Raw genomic sequence first — 21,830 nt, 5'->3', positions numbered from 1 at the left:
ACATGCAGAATTCACACACTCCCTTTGCAAAGAAGCTCTGTGTATTGGGTGCAACAGCTCTGGGGTCTCTATACAAATAATATACAAAACCCAACAGCTCAATGCCTCACATTAACAAAAATACTAAAAACTCATTAAAAATGGAGCCTGAGGGAAAAGCCCCAACCACTACTGGTGCTAGTCCAGGCAGGGGATGGGGAATGAAGAGGAAAGGATGGGGCCACATCCAGTGCACAAGCAGATCCTCCAAGTGGCTCAGTAGCGTCCAAATATGTTGGTACTGGGCTGTGGCTGGGTATCTGTGAAAAACCAGAGCACATCAGGAGTGGGAGACCAAGCAGGGGGTGGGATATACCTGAGAAAAGTTATTCAGATACTAAGGGAAGGGACAGAATGCAATGCTTGCCCCCCACACACACCCTGGGCCTGGAGCCACCACCTGGGCTCTCTGTGCCCCACCCTCCATTATTCCATGGGGTCTCCGTGGGAAGGCAGGTGGGCTTACTGGAGAGCTGTTGTTGGAGTTGCCGGACCAAAGCTGCTGTCTGCTGCTGTTGCTGCGTCTGCTGAAGCCCCTGCCGCTGGAACTGAGGTGGAAACCAGAAGTAGAAGATTGAACTTGAAGCTTCCACATCCTTTGTTAACATCTCCTGACCCCTCTTAGTGTGCCGTGCCTTGCCTCCCACCTCTACCCTCTGTCCCCAGCCCAGTTTGCTGGCTGTGTGTCCAACCCAGGCAGCTGTCCCTGAGCCTGGAGCTGTAGTCCAGCAGCTACCTGAGGTTGGGACTGGGGCTGGGGGGGAGCCGTCTGCTGCTGCTGCTGCTGCTGCTGCTGCTGCTGCTGTTGGTGTGCTTGCTGCTGCTGCTGCTGCTGCTGCTGCTGCTGCTGCTGCTGCTGCTGCTGCTGCTGCTGCTGCTGCTGCTGCTGCTGCGAAAACATGAGAGAGATTGCTGAGAGTCAGGGAGCCGCATTTTAGCTGGGGAGTGGTTAAGGTGGGGGAAGCAACAGCAAGGAGGGAAATCTGGGTCCACCACCTGCCAACCTCAGAGAACCGCAGAGCAAACTAACTCTGGAATACCCAAGGATGAGCCCAGCTTTCCCCACCAGCACCCCAAGAAACAACACAGGGAGGGGAGGGAACAAACTTCTTAAGTCCCTGCCATGCCAGCCACTGTGCTGGGTGCTCTACGTATACTGCCTTGTTCAGTCTGGATAACCTGGAGGAGCTTGTTCCTGTCCTCCCTGGGTTGCCCAGTCCCAGATGAAATGCCAGGGCCTTACCCGCAGGATCTGTTGCTGCTGCTGCTGCCGGATGTGGTACTGTTGCTGCTGCTGTTGCTGCTGCTGCTGCTGCTGCTGTTGCTGCTGTTGCTGCTGCTGCTGCTGCTGCTGCTGCTGCTGTTGCTGCTGCTGCTCAGGCAGGATGGAAGCTGACCGGACACTGGCCTGGACACCCTGGGTGCCCAGCGGAGCCATAGTACCCATCATGGGCGCTTGCTGCAGTGCCTGGTGTGAAAACCTACAAAGATGAGAGGTTCAAAGGTCAAGATACAGGGAGGGAAGAGGCAGGTATAAGCCCCATGGCCCTGACCTGAAAGGAACCTTAAGTCATTTCATTCACCCTTCCTATCACTAACCAGGAGGGCCTATTTGGGTTCTGACAAGATTTCTAGGGTGGGGAATAAGGGGCAAAGACAGCACCCCATTTTAATGTCTCATAACCTTCACAATTAGGAATTTGGTGAGAGTGAAAAAGAGTCTGGGCACAGGATAGGCATTCTGTGAACACTCACAGAGGGGGTTTCTCTTGTTGCTGGTCCCCAAGAATATTTCAGGGTCTGAAGGACTATTGAATTCTTCTCCCTCTGCCTTCCTGTCCCCAGTGTGTCTATCATTGCAACAAGCGACTGGCTGGGCCCCGGCTGGGCCCCCTGTCTCCAGTGTTCTCTCACCTTCCGTATGCATCCTATCTCCACATATCCCAAAGCAAGCCTGCAACACGCCCAGCTTGTCTTATCACCTTCCTGGCCAGGAGAGTCCTTCTGGGATCATGTGTCAATTCTGCACCAAGCATTCTGAGGGCCTGCCCACTCCTGGCCTATCCCCTGCTGCTTACCTTCCTGGCATGGGAACTTTACACTCACTCCATCCAAACTCTTCTTCCCACGCCCTCCAAGCCATCCTGCTCGTTCCAGGCCCCATGTCTTCACCTGCGACTCTCTTCCTTCCCCTTCTCTCCGCAAATCCAAATCACAGCTATCCTTCAAAGGCACTACAAGTCTGACCACCTTCCCGGAACTTTCTATGATGATTCTGCCCCACCCAGATATTACTGCACCCTTTTTCTGAATTCCTGTTTTACCACACAGGGCACCACTGACTGCGTCTTTTCTGTGTTCTCTAAATGTTCTTCTGTGTAAGTCTCATCTCCCCAACTCTAGCATGAACTCTTTGTGGTGAGGGACTCTGAAGGTTTTTAAATCTTTCTTCATCCCACCCAGTCCTAGCACAGTGCTGGCGACACAGTTGGTAGTCGAAAGTAAAGGACTTTTCCTTTGGCCCACCCCAAAAGTGTTCTAAATCCTATGTAGCAGAGCCTCAAGATGTGATTACAATGACTTAACTAAGGCCTTACTGACATGCAGCACAATGGGAGGATTCATTTGTCAGTCCACTCCCATGTTTAACTGTCCCACACTGGCTCAATGGCCCTTTATCATACACACCGTCTATGAACCCCAGATTGTTCCTTATCAAAGCATAAATAATTTTCCCTCTCTGGGTCTTGAAGAAATGCTGGGGAAGTAGGTGTGAGAATATTGGTTGCAAGGGTGCCTTCTAGCTCTGGCATTTTGTGGCAATAGGCTATGTGGTCAGATAAGTGTTCTTCACATCTCAAGTTTTGACTAGTATGGGACTCCTTTCCCTCTCCTTCTCTCCACAAATCCAAATTGCAGCTATCCTTCAAAGGCACCACAAGTCTGACCACCTTCCAGTCTCACCTCTAGAAACAAGTTTCCTCAAGTCAAATGTTCCCTCACACCACACTATATCTTCACAGTGGCCCCCCTGCCCCCTGATGCTCCCCTGGGTACCTCTGAATGGAGGTCAGCCCATGTCCATAGGTTGGGGCCTGCTGGTGCACATAGCCACTGGGCCGCTGCTGAAGATGGCGAGTAGGATCTACAAGAGTAGGATTGGTAGAAGGGTGGGTGCTCTGGTAAGGCTGGCTGGAGTAGCTGGGGGGCACCATGGTACCTGCGGGGCCTGTGTGTTGTTGCAATCCCACATGGGAAACGTAAGAAGTATAGCCCTGGAGGGGAGGAGGGGAGAGGGAGTCAGAGCCGGGAGCATGTGGAGCAGCTTACTTCAAGCCCCCTGATCATCACCATCTCATGCCCGTACCTGGGAGGTCTGCAAGCCATAGGAGGAGCTGGGAGTCATCTGGTGGACAGAGGACTGTCCTAACATCCCCTGACTCTGCTGAAGAGAAAAGGAGACAAACTCAAACTCAGGGAACAGCTTTCTGCCATCTTATTTCCTGCATCTCCCGCTCTGCAAGTCCTTGTGAGGATCCCAAGTGTCTCCTCTGCCCTGAGACCCTCAAAAGCCCCTCTCCCTGATGGACCCCCACTGCCCCTCTCACTATCTTTGCCTGGAGCTGTTGGCGAAGGCGCTGTCCTTGGGGCACCGCAGGCTGCTGCTGTCGGTACACAGAGGTCTTGTAAGAGGAGGGATCCAGTCCCATGATGCCAGTCATGGCTGTGGGCAGTACTCCCGGGTAAGGGGATCGGGTTGGCATCTTCTGTATTGGTAACCGCACAGGGCGGTAGGGGTCCACACGAGGGCCACCTGGAAAGAGAAGTGGGCTGACCTCTCTAGGCTCCTCATCCCTCTATCCCCTGCTCATTGTCCTGCTCACCCACAGCCCCTCAGAGGAGTTCCAGCATCTCCCTCCTCCCTGTGGCTGGTGCTCACCTGCAGGCAGTGGCTGGTTTTGGGTGTACAGGCCCATGGAGCCCTGCCTGTAGCTCAAGTGGGATATAGAGCCAGGGTTAGCATGGTGCAGGAGATCTGGAGGCACCGTCACACCATAGGGGCCACTCCGCCCAGGGCCCATGCTATACTCCTGTGTTGACAGCAGGGGAGAAAAGTGAGTGGGCTGGAGCTGGGTGGGCTGTGGTGAAGTAGGGCAGGGGTGTTAAGAGGAGCTGGATCTACATGCTTGATTTTTGTAATTCTAAGGGCACCCCTTCCCCACATACCCTCACACCTGCCCAAAAATCAAGACCTGGACCTCTAGAGTTGTGGAGGGAGCCAGGCTGTGGAAGGAACATAATGGTGGTAGCAGCAGTACTAACCTCTGCCTTGGCGGTTGGCTGGCTGCGTTTCTTGCTCTTGGTGGACTTCTTCTTGCGTTCCTCAGTACTGGGGGCAGCAGCCCCGGGCTTGTCAGTTTTGGGGGGCTCTGGAGCCTTCTTCTCAGGCTCTAGCAGGGTGGGAGCAGGAGGTTCCTCATCTTCTGGTGGCAGTGGCAGGGGCTCCAGGTAGTAGGCACGGGGCCGGGGCCTCAGGTGGGTGTGGTAGAGCAGCAATCGCTGCTGCTCCTCTCCTCGGGCCACTCGCCGGTCAACCCGGACTGTCCCAAACCAGCCCCAAGAGAGCGGTGCTGACGGCTTCAAGCCCTCAAAAAGATCCCAGGGGGAGATTTTTTGTTTGGTGGAGACCTGTAGACCCTGCTCCAGAAAAGGAGAAACAGTTAGCTGTTGAGACGTGGGAAACAGAAGACAGACCTTGAGCCTTGTAGGAGAGGGGAAAATATCTTGACAACGAAAGAAAAAAGTCATGGGCAGATTCAGGGAGACGGTGAGGAAGACAAATGGACTCAGACACACAAAACATGCACGGAAGAGAGTTAGGAGGCAAGAGAGCAATGGAGGGGACAGGGGAAGCAGAGAGACAGAGACCTAGAGACAGACACTGACATTCTGACAAACAGAAAGAAACAGGAAGTCAGAGAGAGAGAAAAGGCATTGACCAAAGACAGGCAGAGAGAGAGAGTCAGGCAGAGACAGGTAGACAGAAACAAAGAAAGGCAAAGTATGAGACAGGCAGAGAGTGGGACAGAGACACTGAGACAGACAGATGAGCTGGAAAGAAACAAAGACAATGTATATATGCATGGGTTGGACTTCAGATTTTAAACTCTGCATCCTCTTTCTTTTTCCTCTCCCTCTCTACTTTACACAGTGATTATGGCCACTCAACAAATACTGCGACTGACACACGGTGGGGACAGAGAAACTAGGCAGAGCTGGGTGGACTTGGGGGAGAGATACAGGCTATCAGCCAGACAGATGGGTGGGGTGCAGGCTGGGGTGGAGGAGGACAGAAAGCAGGTGGGGCTGAGGAAAGAGGGGTGGGGATGCTGAAAAATGTATGGTATGTGAAAAGGTGGGTACAGGTGGTGGGAGGTGGGCAGGGAGAAGGGAGAGACCAAGGAGAGGGTGAGGCTCCTGAGATGGAGAGAAGAAACATAAGGAATGGTGAGTGATCAGCTCAACACCCCCGAGACAGCTCTCACAGGCAAGGACCGACAATTCCCGGGCTTGGTGAGCCTGCTGCAGCTACAAGGCTGGTGCAGGGTAAGCTGGTGCCCAAAGGGGAAAAAGGGGGTTGGGGACAGGAAGACAACGGAACTTGCCTCCTTCTTGAAGATGGAATCGAAGCCCGCGATCTTGTTGCCCTTGGTGTCAATCAGGGAGCCCTGTGGCTCACATGTGATGACATCTCGGGTCTGCTTGGGCAGTGGCAGCAGCTGGCGTACTTTTTCCAGACTGTCTGACTGGCGCTCCCCCAACTCTTTCTGCAGGCACAGGAAGGTGGGACAAGGGTTCAAAGACACAGAAAAAGAGGGGTGGGAAGTCTCAGGGAACAGCACAGAACCTGGTGTGAAGAAGACAGTAAATCCTCCCTGTCTGAATAGCAAAGAACAAAGGGCCATAAAGGGGAAGGGTAGGGCTCTGGCCAGAACAAAGTCCCTGGGGCAGGCAGCACATGCAAGGTCAGGGGAGAGGGCACGCTCTTCTTGTCCCCCGAGCCTGGCCCTTGCCACCTCGACTCACCCGCAGCTTCTTCACCAGGTTCATGTAGGCACGCTTGTTTTCCTCCATGCTGCCTTGAGAGATGCTGGACATGTCCGCAGCCAGGGTCCCATTGATGAGCACGCTCAGCATGTCCAACACAGTGGTAAAGAGCTCACTGTGACAGGGAGCCATGGAGCAAAGCAGAGAGGAAAGAGGTTAAGAGATACAAAGGCCTCAGGGTGGGACACAGGCAGGGAGCAGGGCTTAAGACAGCATCCCCAGGGTGCCAAAATGCATGGAGAACCCAGGTCTGCGGGCAGGCTCTGTAGCATGGGCCACACAAGTCCCAGTGGGTCAAGCACCTGGTGTGGGGGAAGGGGACCCTCCAGGGCACAAAACTGAAGGGAGGGGTGGGGATGTTTTACTTGTTGGACTGCATGTCAACAGTGCCGCTGATGATGATCTCCAGCAGGAGTACAGCCCACTCTGTGGTCTGCTGGGTGCTGCGCTGCACTGTGTCAAACATGCCCCCCACCTGTCAGGGCCACAGCAAGCCAGTCAGATGGCATGGCTGTGAAGCCCAGAGTCTAGGAGAAGCTTAGATTAGAACCTGGGGTGTGTGCGACTTAGGACCCTGAAGTCACATTCCAGTTGTACCTATGATTTGCTACACGATCTCAGGCCAATGACTTGACTACTCAGGGCCTTGGTTTCCACACTTATAAAATGGTGGGAGGTGGCCTAAACAATGTGTCCAGTATTTCAGTCAACATTCCACAATGGCTTTCTAGGGCTTTGAGGGCCCAGCCAGAATCCAGCTCCCTGCAAGGCTCCAGTCTCCTTAACCACTCTGAGGTCCTATGTCCTTCAGGAGAGCTGGGTTAATGCTTGAAGACCCAGCAGCACCCATGCCCCCTGTTCCCCGTGCCCTCCTGTGGGGCTCCTTCACTCTGCAGTCCTAGGCCCACACGATTCCTTCTCCCTAGCCCCACCTCTCACCAGGTTGAGCCGCAGTTTGAGAGCCTCATGCATCAGCTGCTTTGGTTTGCAATCATCTAAGTACTGGTCATCTCGCCAATTATTCACAATCTAAGACAGAAGCAAGTGTAACACAGCTCAGAGAGATTCTTGTTCCCATCCCAGAGCACACCCAAGGTGTTCATCAGAAAGTAGGTTCTGGGTACACAGTGGCCTCTTGGGTGCATCCTTCTCAACACTCCTGCCTGGATCTGTGGCCCAGAGACCTGTACCTGGTGCACCTGGCTGTAGAGGGAGGTAAGGAGTCCCTCCCGTTGTTCATCCTGCCCTTTCAGACATGTCAGCACCAGGGACAAGAAGGGCTGCTGGCTCAGCAAGGACATGCTAGAGAAGGCAGGGAAAGAGAGAAGAGAACAGGATGGTGGGCTGTAGCTCAGACCATTCCCAACCTGATTCCTCCAAGCCCCTGACTCTATTGTCTTTCCACCTAGCCTCTTGCTCAACCATGCCCACTCTCATCCTCTGATTTTCAACTTTCCTATGGTTTTTCTCCTCACACCTCGAACCCCAACTTTTCTTCTTCCCAGGGCCTCCTCTACTTTCTAGCCCTCAGTCCAAGCCCCTGACAGTCACCTTACCTCTTCTGCTTTTGTCGATCACGTTCTTTGCGGGAAGAGGAACCAAGGTGCTGGCCCTTCTCCAGTTCCTCCCCAGCGGCCTTTAACACATGCCCCTGGACCGAGGTGGGCAGTTTAGCAATGAGGGGGGCCACCAGCCATACACCAGAGCGCTCCAGAGAGCTGGAGGACAGGTGGAGTACACAGAGTCACAGAGGAGCCTGGCGAGGCCGGCACAGACCAACCTCTCCTTTGCGGACAGGCCTGCCGGGTCTCTCTGTGGGGCTGAGATTGTTTATACTACTAGAAGAGCAGCCTGCAGGGGCATGGGCCCTCACACATTCATCCCCAACCTGAGCACGGGCTTGGTCTTGCTGCTGCTGGGCATGTTGCTTGCAGTATTTCCAGATGATGACCCTGTCTCCGCTGACTGTTGGAAAACCTCGATTGTGGCCTTGGCAATGTTCTCTAAGAGGGAGTTCATCTCCTGGGGAGGATGAAAGGCACAGGGGTGCTAAATAGGTAGCTGGGGGTGAAGGAAAACAGATGGGAAATGGGAGCAGAGGAAGGCCTCTGTGGAGGATGTTAGGAGGGTAGGGACACAATGCTGCTGGAAGTTGTGCCCACCAGCACCTTCACATTTCTCCAATTCCCTGCTGTCTTTTCCTTTACACACCCCATTGTGGTTGTGGCCATAGAAAGAGCCTCCTTCACTGCCACCAAAACCTTTCCCCACAGCTCCAAGCCCCAATACTCCCAACACATTTCCCTTAATCATCAGCCCCACAGGCTTGCCATCTTCCCACCCTCTCTTATCTCTTTTGGTTCAAGAACCCAAGGGCAGGACTTGATTCTTCCACAGTGGTCCGCCTCCCTGACACATGGATCAGGAAGTGAGCATAGGGAAGAGGGGGCCCAGGCACTGCTCACATTGTTAGGGGTTTGCTTGATCATGAGCTGCAGCTCCAAGGAAGACTGGCGCATGGTCCACTGGTCCAAGTTCTGTGACAGAGACCCCATCCCCAAACTAGTCATCCTCATGTCACCCTTGGCCACTCGTCTTCCTGGGGCCAGTTCCTGATTTCCCACAGCCTTGTATCACACATGCTTGAAGGTCCAAAAGGGACCTCTATGTCCCCATTTAGGAAGGATTATACTTAAATCATCCAAAATGGTTGGAAAATATCTCCCATTCTGAAAGTGGTTCAGGAAGTATTTCCCATCTCTCCCTAGTTTCCTGTTTCAGAATCTCACCTTTCTCACATCAGGAAGTTCTGCTTAATGCTTAACCCAAATACTTGATGTTAAAAGACTGAAGCTTGCCTCTCCTGTTTTAAACCACTGCTCAAGGTCCTTTACAGACCCAAAGGCTACTGTTCGTTAATGTGTCATCAGCATTATCTCCCCTGTGCTGTAGAGACCTCATTTCTTTAGCTTTTCCTCAAATATTTTATTTTCCCACCCTCCAGTCACCTGAATGTTTGAAGCAGCATGGCAAAGCGGAAAGGGCCCAGGCATTCCTGGATTCACATACTGACTCTAAACTTACTAGCTGTGTGGCCTTGGGCAAGTTATTTAACCTCTCCAAGTCTCAGTTTCCTCACTGGTCAAATGGGGGTACTCATTCCTACTTCCCAGGGCTGGGAAGATTAAATGAAAAAATGTACATTGAGTGCTGAGCACAGTACCCGGCAGGAAGCAGACACTCAGTAAGTAGCAGCTGTTCAGTGGTGTTAACTCTTCATGGCTGAGCCATGCCCAAAATGCCAGCCATACAAGGCTAAAAACTAGGCCCAGATTATGATCCCCACTGATAAGCTACAGTCCCACTCCAAACAGCTGCGCCCTCACCTAACAGTTGACTCCAGAGTCTAGACTGTATTGGCTGGACTTCTAAACCCACGCTAGAGCCTTTTCTCTCCACACCTTGCGCCCATGTCCTTGTTTGTCTTCCAACTTAACTCCCCCTATTTTCCTCTCAAGGTCTCCCTGTTTCACCATAAGCTATGGTCCTGCTGCTGCCCCCAAACCCCCAACCACCTTGCCCACCTGAAGAATGCGCTTAATGCGCTGCCGCTGGGGGTTCTCCCCATCCTCACTGTCCAGCAGTCGGTGTGGGTAACAGATGAGCTGCATGAGGCGCTGGGCCTGGGCGCTGCTCAGCACTGGGTCTTGGAGGTCATTGCTGTCCTCACACAGCGACTTAAGGCACCGTTCTCCTACCCATTCCTGAAGAAGCTGATTATCAGGGGCTGGGGCACCCAGGGAGGGGCTGGGTGAGGAATAAGGGTGATAGACCAGGGTTTGGCAAGGGCCACAGTGTGTAGCAGGGAGGTGGCACTGTCTGGCTTAAAACAGGACTGTATCATACACAGGCGTTCAGGGGTGGGGGGAGGTGGGACTGACCTGTTGGCAGATGCTGCGGAGCACGTACTTGGCATAGATATCCAGACTGGCCGTCTCCACAGAGATGTTGCGGCCACCCTGCCTCCGCCCGCCACTGCCACCTCCTCCCTCCTCCTCTGGAAGTTCTTCTGTTCCACCTGTCACAGTGAAGCCTGAACCCTTCAGTTCCGCATCCCCTGTGGTTCACAGGCAGGAGACAGGGAGGGCAGAGTGAGATCCAAACCCTGTGTGGAGACAGACCCTGGACCCACAGAGGCAGCAACTCACCAATGCCCGCCCTCCAGGACAGAAATACACCTCCCTCCCTCCTCTCCTCCCCAAAAGTCAGAGAGACCATCTTCAGGAGAGAGAAAGACTGCCCTTTGTAGCTTAGCTGGTGCTCCACCCTATACACACTTCTGGTGCCACTCCCTTCCTACCCCCATACCAAGTACAAACACAGCCTTGAGAACAGCAAACACAGCTCCATCCACGATGCGGTTCTGGGAGGCAGCCAGCAGGTGGCGGTCACAGGAGGAGCGGATTCCCACAGCAGGCTTGTCTGCGGAGGGAGCTGAAGTCAGGGCAAGCACAGGAGAAACGGTGGGGCTGGGGTAGCCACACTTTTTACTGCTGGCAGGCTCAGACTGGGGTCACTTACTTCCATCTGACTGGCAAGGATTGAGTTGAGGTGTCTTGAAAAGGTGGAGGAGGATGCGGCAGGTAAGCCGAGCTCCAGGCTCAGAGTCCTGTTCGCTACAAGCTAAAAAAAAAGGAAGACAGCAAGTGAGGAAGGATAAAGGCAGACTGAATATGGGCCTGTGGATGTTGGGGGTCTGGAGGGGAGACAGGCCAGGTGACAGGAGAAAACCCAAGATAATGCTGGAGGAGAGGTGGGCCAGTGGGCCGTTCTGTAGCAGAAGAGGAGTGCCTCAAAGGGTCAAAAAGTGGAAAGACTGGGGCTGCAAATGCAGGGTTAGTGGCCTGCACACCACAGTGCTGGCCTCTGGTAATGCCAGCAAGCCTCACACTGAACAATGAGGGTGTAGCCATCAAGTATATATTGATATTTGGGCTCCAGATTGGTAGTTCACCAGCATTAAGGAGCGAAGGGATGGCAGCACAGCGAATCAGATCCTCGAGGAGCAAACACTGCCGAGCGATGAGGATGGCGACAAAAGTAGCCAGGGAGTCGTGAAAAGACAGGTCACTGACCTGCAGGAAAAAGCAGACAGACATCACAACTAGTGTGGAGAGAGGCTGCCTGCTCACAGCGGTAGGGATCCACTCAGCACAACCTTGCCCTACCACACCATTGATTACTGTGCCCACAACCACGGCCCAGTAAGTGCCCTGTGGCCCAGCAGGACATTGCCTTGAGCCTCACATCCACATTGCAGAGGAGGTCGTTGAACCCACAAGTGCCGTTGTTGGAGGAGCAGCACAAGGCCTTGAGCACTCCGAGCCATTCTGCACTCAGGGACTTGCAGTATCCAGTCAGCTCTGCACACAGGATTGCGATGTCATTCACCCTAGGGAGAAGTACAAATGCCCTCAGGAAAAACCTGGTGCCACAAAACCTCAGAGTCATTAGTTTTTCATCTCCACCCAGCAATAATGAGGTTGCAGTACCTCCCGAGCATCTCATCCCTCCCAACTTAGGCGGAGCATGGTGCCCACTCCTCACACAGTACGCCCCATACCTATCGGGGTCATGGTGCCCCACACAGACGTGCATAAGGGCATTGCAGACAAAGCTGTAGCGGTTAGCAGGGTTCTCACTAAGACTCTTGCCTAGCCCTGTGTAGGTGAAGGTGTGAGCTGCAGGGTTCTCCAGAGTGTCAATCATGAACTCAGGTGCCCAGCGCATGTTGGATTCTGATGGCTCCACGTTGCAATAGATGGTGTTCTTCACCTTTGAGCAGAAGTCGCTGCAGGAAGGGGGGAAGGAGACAGTGGTGTTGAAGGTCTGGTGAGAAAGAGGGATGGGCAGGAGAGGGAAGAAAAATTTTAAAAAGATAGTGAGGGACCAGGGACCTTGGGACAAGAAAAGGGAGATGGGACAAAGCAGACTGGGCCAGACAGGAATCCAGTGAGAATAGGGTACAAGAGCCTCTGGAGACAGGGAAGAGGAGTGTGGGCCCCGCAAAGGTGGGCTGGAGGCAAGGCTGATGAGGAAGAAGGCCCACCCTCAGGAACTGAGAACTCCTGGAGGACACAGTCCCCAAATGATCCTGCAGTGACAGCAGGGTCCTGGGTGGTACTCTGCTCCTGAATTGGGCAGTAATGGGAAGGAGATGGGACCAGGTCCCATTCTCTACCCCTTACCTCCCACCTCTCTTACCTGAAAAGCTCCCCAAATTTGCTCTTTAAATGGCTACAGGAGGTGTACAGATCATAGAGATAAGCAAGGATACAGCGTTCTGCAGAGGAGCCATCAGACCGGTTCATCCCATGCTTCACTACGCCACATAGCCTATCATGAGGGGCAACATCCAGAGGATCAGTAGATGGTGTGCAGGGGTCAGGGCACAAAGGCCCCTGGACACAGACCCAAGTCTTCTGGCAATACTCTACCCTCCCATTCCAAATGGCCTGACATTCCCCACAGTGCAAACCCTGCATGTTCTTTGTGGGCCACTTCCACCAGCATGCATGAGAGCCCTGCGTGTCTCAGTTATTCTGAAGCCACACTTACCCCTCAAAGACCTGAGCCATCTGGTCCTGGTTGAGGATGAGGCAGGCATGGTAGTGCCGCAGGACAGCTACGATGCACAGGCATAGGCTGGTAGTGTAGCTGCCCACCAGATCCGAGGATTTGAGAAGCAACTCAGCCTCAACTACACTCAGTTCATTCAGCAGCTAGCAGAGTGGGGGCGCGGTGAGAAAAGAGAAAAGGCCCCATCTGTGATATGTAACCCCTTTCCTGCAAGAAACCTGCCCAGGCCGGGCCCCAGCCCCTTCCTGCTGGAGCCGCCTAAGTGTAGAAGGGCCTTGGTGCCATATGCCACTGTCCTTTATTCAATTACCAATATGTGCCACATTAATGATCTAAGCAGTTTCTCTCAGGATACAATGCTATGAACTCCACCATGGGAGGACAGTCTGTGCCCAGTGCTCTAATTTACCTCTTGGGCCACTTGAATCTCTATTCCTGCTGCCTCAGCTCACATTGCACTCTCCCATGCTAGGCTTTCTGCTCTCCAAATAACCTGGGACAGTGCCTGGAGCCTCCACTCTTGTCTTTAGGCCCCTAGATAGTACAAAAATCTTTCCTCCACCCTTATATCCCCAACTTCCCCACCTGAATGGCAAAGTCGATGAGGCCACTGATGCTGAGGGAATATTCCATGAGGTCAAAGATGAACTGCACATGCTGCACCAGAGGCAAGTGGTATGACATGCCAAGGGCAAAGCTCGTGATCTGCTCCAGAACATTCCGGGAGACCTGATAAGGGCAGTGGGAGTGAGAAAGGAATGGAGGGGAGAGGTGGGAAGAACCAGGGAAACAGGAAAGGATGATGGTGGAAGGAATGAGACTGGGTGGCTTAGCCTGCCTGGGGCAGGGGTGGGGGGGAATTGAAGATAAGGAGGAAAGCAAAACGGGACAGAAGGCCAGAATGTGGAAAGGGGGCTTGACTGAGGCCCACACCTGAGCCGTGACCTGGTGTTGGTCATAATGTGAAAGGTGCTGGAACTTAGCAAAGATATCTTCAGCAGTGGGGAAGGCTTCAGGCCGGTTGCGCCGCCGCTTCTGCCCATCCTCCCCACCTGAGGGGACAGTTGGAAGGCGCAAGTCAGGACAGAGAAGATAACTAGCTAATGGGGGTGAAGGGTGGGGGTTGGGGGGAGGGAAGGCTATGGGAGGCAGGGAGGGATAGGGGAAAAGAGGGAGAGAGGGAAGGAGGGAAGGAAGAGAGAAGCAGGGAAGGGAGGGCCAAGGAGCGGGTCATGGAAGGATGAAGGGAAAGGCACACTGAAGCATAGGTTTTGAGGACCACAGACTATGTGGACCTGTGAGGAACAGTACAGGGAGGTACTAGGTAGAGGGAGGGGTGGGGGAGGGAGGGCAGGCAGTGCGGGGCTTACTGTGAGGTACCTAAGAATGTCAGGTCTCCAGGATTCAGAGGCACAATAGGAGCAAGCTGGTCTGCAGAGGGGGGGAACGAGGGGGGAAGTTTCAAAAGGACTAGAGCTCTCAGGAGACTCCAAGAGACAGGATATTGGGACGTGATCAGGAGTTCCCTATGCTGGGGAAGGGGAGACTGACTAGGGTGCTCTTTAGGGGAGACCTGTTTAAGGAGCCTCAAACCCACCAGTTTCTGCTGTCCCCTTGCGGTTCAGAACCTTCAGGATATCCTTGGTAATTTTCTTGATGGCATGGCGGGCATCATCTCGCTGCTTTCCCACCCCAAACAGTACGACCAACCGCTGGTTGCACTCATGGCTGCATGACTCCTCCTGCATCCCAGCAGCACCATCAGACTCTGGCATGGACCTCGTCCCCTCCTCTTAAAAGTATGCCCCATACCCTGCATCACCCTGATGCTCAAGTCCTTCCCAGCACGCCACCCCCTCAACAACAGTGCCAGCCCCACTTGGGCAGAAACCTGGCCTCAAAACAGACACTCATGAGGTGCCAGGGGCTAGTACCTGGGGGATGGGAAAGTGGGTGGCATACTGCACGTGCCGCGGCTGGTCATAAAGAACCCCAAGGGTCCCTTCTATCTTCTCCTTGGGTGGGGGCTTCACTTCTTTCTCAACATCTGGTTTCTCAGGGGATGGACTGCCCTTCCCCTCACAGGGCATGGTTGGGGAGAACAACTAAGAGGAAGGCAAGAGGGCAGAACGTTTAGAAGAAAAGGGGATGAGGGGGCATAAAGAAATCCTCTAAGAGGCACAATGGAGAACCTTAGGAGCTGGATTCATGCACAGCCCAATCTCACTTACTGAGAAATCTGGTTTCTCCATATCCTCAAAGAGTACACTGGAACTAGGGTCGATGTCCATAGACTCTGAGAGCCCTGGATCCTGAGGGCATAGAACATAAGTGAAGTCGCTTTAGCCCCAGGGAGCTGCTCCTCACTGCCCAGAAAAGCTGATGACAGAGTTGAAGAGAGGAGACCACCCTGGGAAGCACAGGATTCAGATTCCAGCCTTGACTGGTCACTTAACTAGCACAGGCCTTAGTTTCCTTCAGCTTTAAAGTGGGGATAAGAGTACCTCACAGTGCTGTTGCAAGGATTCAATGGAAAAAAAAATACTGATGTGAGGGTACTTTGCAGGCCTCAAAGCCCTAAGTACATACGACCTTCTTATTAGGTGAAGGATTCTCAGAGGACTCTGGCAGCCAGGAAGATGGGCGGGTCAGAAGGAACTACCTGGGGCACGGAAGAGCCCACTCACCTCCAGCTTGCTACTGCTACTGCCCTCAGCCTCCTTGCGCTCTGGATCATCACCAGGGTCGTCAAAGGGAGAGGGAGGCCGGGGACCAGGGGCTCCAAAGGCAAGATCCCCTCGGGAGATCAGGGTGCAGGTGTACATGTTGTGAGAGAAAACATCATGTCGAATCAGCTCACAGAACAGCAGTACCAGATTAAAGAATTCCACCCGCTCGCTCTCACTTCGGGGGTCAGCTGGCAGGAAGGAAGGAGAAAAGATGAGTTAGGGGGGCACCAAAGAGATGGGCAGAGAGGGGGTACACCCAAGGCCCAGTGCTCCTAGAGTACTTGAGATACGCAAGAAAACAAACAACCAGAAACACCAAAACTGATGAGCCATAGTGTATGCTCGGTTACCCTGCCTCCTGCCCCACACCATCTCATAAAGGGAATACAGCACCTCTGCTGCGGCTATCTCTATGTGAAAAGGCCATGACTGCCTGTTCTTGTTTTTATGCTTCTCTCTCTCTCTTTCTATCCTGTTAAACTGTACGATGATCAGAGACTAGAATTATGTCCAAAAGTCATTCTGCACAACAGAGCCCAAGAAGGAAATATATACCAGAGGCCCTTTATTATGCTTTCTGCTGACAGTGCCAGGTAACTGAGTTTAGGCAGAGGTAATTGGAGGGTGGCCGGGGGTTCATACTCAGCATGGGAGCCTGTGTATCCAGAAACTGCAGGAGGACATCCTGGAAAATGGGAGCACTAGGAGCAGAAAGGGAGCCAGAGGCAATGGAACCCTTCTCATCTGCAGCTTCGGATTCTCCACAACGCTGTAAGGTAAGACAACAAACTGTAGGATTAGTTTTTACCTGTGTATTCCCTCCTCCATGTGTATTCCTTGAACCACCACTGGTTTTGCCTTCACCCCCAAGCTTTTCACTTCAGTCCCCTCTGACCTCCATTTTCTTCAGTGCCTCCCAAATGAAGCCTCGATGGCTACTCTAACTCTGACACCAATCCACTTGCTATCTCCATCTATGCCCTCCACTTTCCACTTCTTTCCTCACAATGTCAAGCTGGGTCCTGCTACCAGCTCAATCCATCTCCAGTCCACCTGCCCCAGCCCTGTCAGTTGGTCGTGATCTCTCATCTCGGCCCCCTAACCTCAGCCTCAATCTCTGCCTGTCTCTTCTCCAGCAGCTTGGCCACCACCATTGCACGATGCCGGCCAGAACGCTTGCAGCTGACGGCCCATTCACACAGTAATGATACCACAGCATCATCATCTGAGGAGATCTGGAGACCAAGGGAAGACAGGGATGAGTAAGGTGGGGTTGGGGACCGAGAACCGAGTTACAGTTTCTTCAGGACTGGGCCCCATCCCAGGTCCAATGAGTTGGTCTCTCCAGACATCCCCTGGTTTCAGTGCCTCACCATGCCTCCCCTCAGACACACTGCTGCTCTTGCAATGTTTTTTGCTCCTTATATTCCCCTTTTCTTTACCTCGTGCCCGTCCTTGCTAGGTCCCAATCCAAAGATACGGTTACAGAGGGAGTCAAGAGAGTTGCTGAAGTCAGAGCGCTCGAAACTATGGCTATCCAGCACTTCCAGAGTATGGAGCACCCGCCCAATGGTGAAGCCTAAGGAGGATGAGTGGTAAAGGGGGCTTTAACGAGAGGCGCTATCCTTTCCTCAAACATCCTTCTCACTATCTGTCCTCTGGCACCCACCTGCAGTAGCTTCCTGGCACTTATCAAAAGACCAGCGAACCTCAACTGCCTGTCCACGCTCCTTGATCTGCTGCTCAATCTCCCGCAACTTTGCACGGACCTGCAATATTGAAAAGGAAGGCTTTAAGGATGTACCCAAGCATACCAAAGGCCAGGGCCGCAGCCTAAAAGAACACTACCAGACTCCAATTCAGGATTTCTGAATGAGTAATATAGCCTCACATCCCAATCTGGGGCTACCAGGCTACTAGAGACTTACCTGCTGAGTGAAGGCACTGTTGCCCTCTGGCATGGGTAGGTTGGAGGGGGCAATAGGCAGGTGGTCAAGTGGCGAGCCAGTCTTGATTCGGCTATCAGTCAGTGAGTAGTGCCAAACCAGAGCACTAGGACAACACAGGAGGATGGTCTGCCAGACAGGAACAGTTAAGTCAGACTCAGCTGCCATGGCTATCTTGCTAGAATCCCATTATAAGACCCAACTCTTAAATTTCTGATCCAGAGTTATTGGAGTTCTTAGGGTGGCATCATGCCATCTCTGAACTCCTCTGCTCATGCACTCCCCTGAAAGACTTTGGGCCTACTCTCTAGCCCTGGACGGAAGCTAACCTTCTGGAAAGGAGCTAACACCCCATGGATGAGAAGCAACAGCCTCCAAACAGGGCCTCAGGGCCTCCTCCCACCTCCAGCTGAGAATCAGCCCCTTTCTCCAGCATGGGCACCCAGCTCTTCCACTGCCTCTCATTACTTCTGCAGGCCTTCCCACTACCAACCTGAAGGATACAGCTGAGGCCAAAAACCAGAGGCCGGTGCTGAGGGCACATCAGCAGGTCACTAAAGGGTGCAGAGGGGGTGCTGCTAGCTGGGGGCTGAGGTGCAGGGGTGGTGGGCAGTGTGCTTGTTGACTGAGCAGACATAACATGAGATGAGTGGCTGCTCACGCCATCCAGCTGCAGGGCCAGTCTCCGGGTACAGAAGTAGGCGAGGCGGCGGGAAAGGTACGCAGACTGAACGAACTCCCCAGAGTACTGTGAAGACATGTTGATCAAAACCCCCAGTTCTCTCCAAGAGATATTGCTGTCTTATTCCTCCTCAAATCCTCCCTAGACACCCCCAAATCCTAGGCCTTACTCGAAGCAGCAGGGGCAGCAGCAGTTTAAGCAATTCATCCTCTCCAGGGCGGATTTTCTCAAAACACTCAAGCACCCAGGTCAGGAACTCATGTCTGTCCAGCATTCCATCCTATGGGTGGAAGGGTATTAGGTGAGCCCAGGGACTAGCAGAGATGAGGCAGGCAAAGTAAATGAAAGGACAAAGAGAACCACAACTGGGACTAGGTGGCAGGCAATTCTGTTCTATACTAGCAGAGTGCCAGATCAGGCTCAAAGCCATGCCCTGCAAAACACGTCCTGCTTCCTACCTGAAACATGAACATAGCCAGCTTCTCATTGTAGTCCCATTGTCGGATTGCCACTTCTACATCATGGGGCAAGGGCCCTATAGTGGAAGCACAGCCCCCACTTCCTGCAGGCCCTGGCCTGTAGTATTCTGCCATCTTTTGCAGCTGCTCCCATAAGTACTTGGTGATGATCTGAGTCCATTCTAGGGGAGAGATGGGAAAAGGGCTATTTGATACAGTCCCTCTGCCTACAACACCTATAGTCCCGCACCTCCAATCACCATACTTCTGTATCCTATTCATCCTCACTGTAGTCAAATGCCACCTTCCTTAAAGCCTTCCTAGGTGTTCCCAAAAGAAAGTAATCTTTCTGTCCACTGAAGTCTCAAGGAACCTTCTGCCTCTTCTTTGACACTTGCTACTTTCTGTATTTAACTATGTGATTCATGCATATGCCTTAGCATCCCTACCAGACTATGAGCATCCTAAGGGCAGGGATTAGGTACCAGTCATCTTTGTTGCCCAGTACGTGCACACAGCAGATACTCAAGATATTCATTTCCTAAGTGAGTGAATGCAAGATAAAAGCAGAGGCAAGGAATACAGATGAGCAAGGAGAATAATTCCAAGGGTCTATCACTCCTTGAAGCAAGTAGTGGTGGGATCCCTGGTATTTGCAGTTACTCACCCATGAAAGGGTCAACAACATGTCTCTTCTTAACCTTGGTCTCAGTGATTGCTGCATAGTAGGCACAGGTCATCTTGATGAGCCAGGCGGCCCGCATCACAGGCACTGTGTATTTGGCTAAGTACCCAAACACTTCTTCCTTCTTACTGAAAATGGGGACCTAGATGGACATTGCAAATAGGGAGACCTCTGTTACCACCCCGAGCTGGCATCCATGTGCTTAATCTGGGAATAGGGGGATAATTGGTACCCACAGTCACCACCTTGGCCCAAAGAAGAGGAAACAGTACCTCACCTTTTTGGCTAGTTGTGTGAGTGGTTTGGTGCCAGCCAGGTCAGTGAACCAGGTGTTAATGGCACTCTGGGATCGGGCAGTCACCAGCCAGAAGTTGTCCTTCTGGTTCACTTGGGGCTTCCTGCGACCAGTGTCAGGGAGGGTGTTACAACGTAACTTCTCTGCAATAATGCTGCTGAAGTTGGAACTGATCTGAGGGAAGAAAACTGCACCTTAGGGTGGGAAGAAGGGGCAGAGAGGTGGTCGTGCCTTTGAGCAGCAAATGCTAATGTGGTAGCATTAGGTTATGAAGGGAAACTCAGCCGTTTGGGTCATCCCTTTAAGTCTTCCCAACCCAGGGCCTTTGCTCCTCAGATTCTTCCAGCCTTTTTGTTCAGCCTAGCAGGGTTGTCTCACCTTGGCAGGATTGAAGTTGACATTCTTGGCACTGCCATGCTCATCCCCAGAGACAGCAGGCTGGTTATTGAAACCTTGTTTTACATTCAAGGCTGTCAGTTCATCCTGAGGCAGAAAACCCAACAATTTAGCTTTTTTTCTTCTTGGGGGGTGGTGGTGGTGGGAGACCAGAGCAGGTAAAAAAAAAAAAAAGGGAACAACGGGGAAAAAAGGTAGGGGGCAGATTCTGAGCAGAACAGATTGTTACTGAAAGCTGGGCCCTTATATTCATCTCCACCCCACCCTCATCCCTACAGTCACTAAGATTCCCAGCCACCCAGGGCACTGCCGCTCAACATCACTCTTCCCTTGCAAGCAGCCCTAGCTCACCAAGCTGCCGGAGACAACTTTCTGAGGGGTGTGTGTGGAGAAGGGGGCGCCTCCAGCGTGGCCCTTATATCGTTCTCTATCCACAGCCAGGACTCCCACCCGCCACCAGGTCCCACTCTCCCGCACCAGGCCACTTTACTCTTCTCCCTTTCGGGACTTGCGCTCCCACAAAACCGCCCCGCCCCCCCCTTCCCCAAGCCATCAATGCTTCCTCCTCTGTTGATCGCCGGGCCCTGGCCCCTGGCGAACCCCGATTTTTGAACGCACCTCCTTCTGTTTGGGATCTTGAGGGTACACATCAGGAGGCCCCAGCCGCGGCCGCTTCAGCGGCCGGTGTTCGTAGCTCAGTATCCCGAAGGCCGCCATCTTGCCCAGCCCGTGGCGCCGGAGGCGCCAGCCGGCCCGACAGAGGGGGGAGGAGGAAGAGGAGGAGAAGGAGGAGGAGGGAGCCGAAGAGCGAGCTAAGGAGAGGGAAGGCGGGTGCGAGGACGGCAGCCGAGAGACAACAGGGGGCAAGGGAGAAACTCTCGACCATTGCCGGAAACAACCGAGGGAAACCGAGGGCAGCCGGCAACCGTCGGACAATACGACTGCGCGGAGGCGGGGCCCGGCCCGTCGTGGGGCGGAGCTCCGCGCCCGGAGAACCTTAAGCCAGCGGCCAGAGACGAGTTTGCTCAGCGAGTGTCTGAGAAACGTCGCTCCACCCTGCGCGGAGCTGGGGAGTGAGCCTCCAAGGAGGGAGGCAGCCGCGGGGCTGAGCTCTGACGGGAGCTGGTTCCCAGCGCCCAGCTCAATTCTTGGCCAAGAATAGGCGCTCAATAGTATTTGCATTGGTTAAGAACTCTGCCTTTTCCAAACCACTTCCTTGGTTCTTGCTTTCCACATCTGAAAAACGGGTATGCTAATGCCCCCCTTCACAGGACTGCTGCGAAGATTAGAAACTATGCATAAAAAAGCACCTGTTAAACCCCTGGAAGGCTGGCTCTAATGCCTCAAGGTCTTTATGGCCTAGTGCTAAGGTTCTTAACCTTTTTTGATTCACAAACCCTTTAAGATGCTGATGGCAGCTGCGGCCCTTCTCAGAAAAATGCACATGGAGACAGAAAAAATGTTAGCTACTTCCCAGCGAGAGTATTAGACCGCCTGAAACTCATCAGGTGTATTTCCCCCTAAGTGTCCATGAGCTCCAGGTTGAGAGCCCTTGCTATCAAATGTCAAATGCTTTTCAGACATTATCTCCTTGAATCCGCAAACAGACCCTTGAATTAGGGATTATTGTTCCCATTTGTGGGTGAGAAAACTGATTTTCAGAGTGAAGTTTCACTTGCTTGATAGTATACAGGTACTGAGTAAACAGAGTGAAGATGATTTTTTCGTGACTCGAGCTAGTATTCTTTCTATGGCTGCATTGCCTTCATGAGAAGACAGTGCTACAACGGCAGTAACAAATAATAAGAAATAAGAAATAGTAAGACTAGCAAATAGCAAAAGTAACAGTAACA

General features: G+C 53.0%; 1 protein-coding gene across 1 annotated transcript; it reads right to left on the bottom strand.

Annotated features, from left to right (window-relative positions):
• Positions 1-23: 23 nt before the first annotated feature.
• MED12 (mediator complex subunit 12) lies at positions 24-20,929 on the bottom strand. Its single transcript, XM_073227979.1, has 45 exons — positions 20,596-20,929; positions 19,960-20,064; positions 19,564-19,755; positions 19,269-19,428; positions 18,602-18,783; positions 18,313-18,423; positions 17,955-18,209; positions 17,444-17,590; positions 17,185-17,284; positions 16,958-17,094; positions 16,619-16,750; positions 16,158-16,284; positions 15,474-15,703; positions 15,018-15,098; positions 14,721-14,891; positions 14,384-14,528; positions 14,167-14,217; positions 13,720-13,838; positions 13,372-13,515; positions 12,766-12,929; positions 12,412-12,543; positions 11,771-11,998; positions 11,455-11,599; positions 11,162-11,282; positions 10,729-10,830; positions 10,516-10,629; positions 10,089-10,264; positions 9,732-9,911; positions 8,613-8,684; positions 8,036-8,169; positions 7,704-7,865; positions 7,338-7,449; positions 7,087-7,176; positions 6,513-6,622; positions 6,127-6,262; positions 5,706-5,867; positions 4,363-4,737; positions 3,980-4,130; positions 3,657-3,853; positions 3,407-3,484; positions 3,097-3,314; positions 1,283-1,520; positions 776-928; positions 506-587; positions 24-299 (listed from the first exon to the last, which is right to left on the bottom strand). The coding sequence occupies exons 1-45, from the start codon at positions 20,692-20,694 to the stop codon at positions 256-258; spliced, it is 6,564 nt and encodes a 2,187-aa protein (XP_073084080.1). The 5' UTR covers positions 20,695-20,929; the 3' UTR covers positions 24-255.
• Between the last annotated feature and the right edge of the window lie 901 nt (positions 20,930-21,830).

The sequence above is a fragment of the Manis javanica genome, chromosome X (genome assembly GCF_040802235.1).
Source record: "Manis javanica isolate MJ-LG chromosome X, MJ_LKY, whole genome shotgun sequence".
Lineage (NCBI taxonomy): Eukaryota > Metazoa > Chordata > Mammalia > Pholidota > Manidae > Manis > Manis javanica.
This window is presented reverse-complemented; position numbering and strand designations above follow the sequence as displayed.